General features: G+C 44.7%; 1 protein-coding gene across 1 annotated transcript; it reads right to left on the reverse strand.

Moving 5' to 3' along the window:
• Positions 1 to 227: 227 nt before the first annotated feature.
• Positions 228 to 3,267, reverse strand: LOC110293774 (preferentially expressed antigen in melanoma-like protein 7). Its single transcript, XM_021161640.2, has 3 exons — positions 2,981 to 3,267; positions 1,832 to 2,404; positions 228 to 798 (listed from the first exon to the last, which is right to left on the reverse strand). The coding sequence occupies exons 1-3, from the start codon at positions 3,265 to 3,267 to the stop codon at positions 228 to 230; spliced, it is 1,431 nt and encodes a 476-aa protein (XP_021017299.1).
• Positions 3,268 to 4,041: the final 774 nt, after the last annotated feature.

Consider the following 4,041-nt stretch of genomic DNA (forward strand, 5'->3'; position numbering starts at 1 on the left):
AATCTTGAGAACCAATTAATTGAGCATACCACAGAGAGAATATCAGGTTCTCAGGATCTGACAATGGCTTCATAATTAGGAGAAAGCCAGTGAAGACTGTCCTGACAGGAGTTTGGACCATTGTTTGCATCATACTGAGAAATGACCAAAACCATGTGTTCTGGGCCCTCTGGACAAGGACCAGTCCCTAGGAATTCATTTCTTCGTACACAGGAGTATTCCTGTTCTTACTCCAAGCATTCACAAAATGTGGTCTGATTTCCATAGATACAACGTGTATCACAGTCATAACAGGAATAGGTACCAAAGCAGACTGACTTGGGCTGTCTTACAGTTATGAGTGTGTTCATGAGCTCAGCACAAAGCCGAGAAAATTTCTCTACTTGAACATAATAACTCCACACATTATAGACCTCTAATGGGGCAGGGTACAGTTCCATGGTCAGCTGGCTCATGTTGGCTGTGCGGTGCAGAAGATCCTGCAGAACAACCCTGGAGATGTTATTGTCATAAAAATTGATGCTAGTGAGATGGGTGCATTTGGTCAAGGCAGGCAGAAGGATCCTGAGGTTAGAGTCCTCCATCCTACAGTCTTCTAATTCTAGAGTCTGCAGAGTATCTGCAACACTCTCTAAGAAAAATTTGAGAGGTTTGACATTCAATGTAGATAAACAGACACCTTTCAAGCACAGATGTTTAAGCTGACCGTAGTTCCAATGCTGGGCAAATGACTCCAAGTCTGACTGAGAGATCTGGCACCGAGTGATGGTCAGGGACAACAAGGGAGCCTCCAGGCACCTAGGGAGAGATCACATGGTTGGGGTCAAAGTGATCTTGGGATGGCATCCAGTGTAGCCTGTTGGGAGTTGGCTTACTCAAACTATTTTGACATGAGGGTATTACCATCATGGTGGGACTGGCTCATTCCACAGCCACCAATCTTAGTCTTCAGTGACAAGTGGGGACTTAGAGTTACCAACTAGGCTAAGAGAGCCCACAGGAAGAGGAAATTTAGAATCCATAATCATATATCAAGATACCTCCTAAAGAATCATTGACTTAAGTGGGTCAGGGAATGCAAAGGCTGGGGTGGATGGTCAGGGTTAAAGAGTGAAGAGGTTTTTCCAGCTTCAGGGCCAAGAAGCAGGAGTGGGTGGGTAGGGGAGCAGGGCGGAGAGAGGGTATGGGGAAAAAGAGTGAGCCGGGCGTGGTGGCGCATGCCTTTAATCCCAGCACTCGGGAGGCAGAGGCAGGCTGATTTCTGAGTTTGAGGCCAGCCTGGTCTACAAAGTGAGTGCCAGGACAGCCAGGACTACACAGAGAAACCCTGTCTCGAAAAAAACAAAAAATAAAAAAATAATAAATAAATAAATAAATAAATAAATAAAAAAGAGTGAAGAGGTAAAGAGACAGGGAGCCGTATAGTGTTTAGGAATTAGGGGAAGGCAAGGGTCTGTTCTTCCAGATCTAATGGAAACACAGAGCTCACCTGGGAAACTGCAGATCTGAGCCCTCCCTATACAGTGGCCTCTTCTTTTTCCCATTTCTTCACATTAGATCAGATAGGATTGCTGTTGAGGAAACCTCACTAGATAAGACTCACAATACTGGTCTTCTACCATGGCAGCTCTCTCCGTACAATCTACCCCACTTCATCGCTCAGATTTGTGAGTGGTCAGATGAGCCCTGATTCAGTTCACATGGAACAAGATTATGCTTACATGTTCATCGTAAAATGTACAGTGGCTTGCAGATATTAGTGCCCACTACTCTCTTATGTAAAAAAGAAGTTTGCTCTGGTAACAGCAACAGTACTTCCATCCTTTCTTACCTGAACAATTCATTCATGTGGTCTCTGAGAAAATAGACATCATCAATAGTGAGATGCTGGAGATAGCTGAGTTTGGGGAACAAAGAAAGGATCTTGGTGACATTCCTCTCTTCCAAGGGTGTGTAAGTATGTCTTCCAAAGATGCGCACTAGCATGAGTTTCTGAAGATTTCTCATCTTGCTTATGCAAGGTACAAGTTTTGTCAATTTGGACAGATTCCCCACTGTATTCAGTTCCAACTCCTTGATGAACTCTGGCTGTAAAAGCTTTAACACCTTCTTGACCTTGGACACTTCTAATGCTCCAATTTCCAACTTCTCGCAGCACATATGCAGGAAACCCTCTCTGTCCTTTGCCCACTGCAACAAATGTGTTTGCTGTTTATCTTCATGCCGAGAAGACTTAAAGGAAAGGTCACTGAACACCCTCAAATGCTGCCTCCTTGAGTGGCCCTCCACTTCTTGCTTCTCAGGCATAGTTTCTACTAACTGGTCTCCACCCTCTCTTCCAGCCTGCATATCCCAGAAGTCATGGTGTCCATTCCTCAAGTCAACCACTTGAAGCTTCCCCATCCTATTGATAAAACAGGAGATGGGTCAGAAGGGAAATCAAGACCCAATACTGTTTTTCTTCATATCTGATGCTATTTGTCCCCTGCTCTGCTATCTTCTATATACTCATGGTTTTCAGTACTGGGTCTCCAATACAACCTCTAGCTTGCCAAGCAAGTGCACTTTACCTGAACCACATCTGGAGACCAGCCCTGTATCTCTCCACTCAGTTGCCTTGGATATCTGCCAGCTCTTATTTCTTTTTGTTTGTTAGTTTTTTAAGACAAGATTTCTCTGTGTATCCCTGCCTCTGTAGGTCTATAGACTAGGCTGGCCTCAAATTCAGAGATTCACCTGCCTTGGTCTCCCAAGTGCTGGGATTAAAGGTGTGTGCCACCACCTCCCAGCATGTCAGCTCCTATTTCTATTACCCGGTGGAGACACAGGGGTATCTGCACCAACCTGTATCTCATATTTAATTTGCTACAAGGACTCAAAAGCTTTCCAGGCCCCTATAGGTCTCTGAGACCAAAGCCTCTAATCCACTTTTCACCTCATTCTTCTAAACCCAGATTTCCCTACCTGATATTTGGCTTACCTGGGACGATACTTCCGTTTCAGCCATGTGCCAACTCCCTCCAGTATAGCCTGGAAAGTCTCCAAGTTGGGCTTAACTATCAGCAAACCAACAAGAAGCCTAGGATAGGGCCAGTACTCCACCAGGAGCTTAATCATCTTTGCTTTTCTCTGAATGTCAGCCTCCTTGAATAGTGGTGGAAAGAGCTTCATTGGTAGGTCCTGCAGATCAGAGATGGTCAGCACCTCCTTCCTCACCGTGCACTGTGCAGCCAGCTGCAGGAGTGTGGGTGGGGCTTCCAAGTCCATTCTGATGGATCTTTAGGGAGATGATCCTGGAGAAAATTCAGAAGAGAATGTGTTTTCAAGGTCTCTCTTATGAGGAGTTTAACTCTTCAGCACCTGTTTCCATGGTGGCCACGTTAGAGACCCGAATTTACTCCATTTCACTCACTATTTGGTGGTCTCAAAAGCAAACTCCCCTTATGGGCAGCATGTGGAGCCTCTCTCAATCATTCATGTTCACCATTGTCCCATCCATTTCCAAACTTCGATACTCTGAATCCAATATCCCTTTGGAAAGGAGCATCCAGGAAAAAAACAAAACAAAACAGAGCCCTATCCCTTATAGCAAAACCAATATTAACCTCCTTCCAGAGAGGATGGAAAAAAGCTATATGCCAAATTAACCCATATTCTGCTTTCAACAAATTGATCCTGGCAAAGACAGGGGAAAAAAAATCTATGAATTGGTGAAATTGCTTCTCTCTCCCTTTCCTTTGCTTCATTTTTCAAGACTGTGTCTCTGGGTAACAGCCCTGGTTGTCCAGGAACTGACTTTTTGGGCCAGACTGCCCTTGAACTCAGAGATCTACCTGCCTCTGCCTCTCAAGTGCTGGGATTAAAGATTTCACCACCACATCCAGCTTACTTTTTATTTTCAAAGTTTTAGAGCCAGATTCAGGGAACGTAGCTATGTCATACTACTTTGGAGCACAGAGCACATTGGAAGTGTGTAGGGCGTCTTGTCTGTCTTTTAGCAGCTTATTTGTTTCTATTGAGACAGGGTTTCACTATGTAGCC

The sequence above is a fragment of the Mus caroli genome, unplaced genomic scaffold (assembly GCF_978045245.1).
Source record: "Mus caroli unplaced genomic scaffold, Mus_caroli_1 scaffold_6, whole genome shotgun sequence".
In the NCBI taxonomy this organism is placed as follows: domain Eukaryota; kingdom Metazoa; phylum Chordata; class Mammalia; order Rodentia; family Muridae; genus Mus; species Mus caroli.

What these genes read in the sequence shown, in the direction of transcription:
- LOC110293774 (XM_021161640.2), bottom strand. Translation starts at nt 3,267, where the DNA reads ATGGACTTGGAAGCCCCACCCACACTCCTGCAGCTGGCTGCACAGTGC. An exon ending in AAACGGAAGTATCGTCCCAG is followed by an intron (nt 2,405 to 2,980) that starts GTAAGCCAAATA and finishes TTTTATCAATAG; the next exon opens with GATGGGGAAGCTTCAAGTGG. An exon ending in CACATGAATGAATTGTTCAG is followed by an intron (nt 799 to 1,831) that starts GTAAGAAAGGAT and finishes ATCTCTCCCTAG; the next exon opens with GTGCCTGGAGGCTCCCTTGT.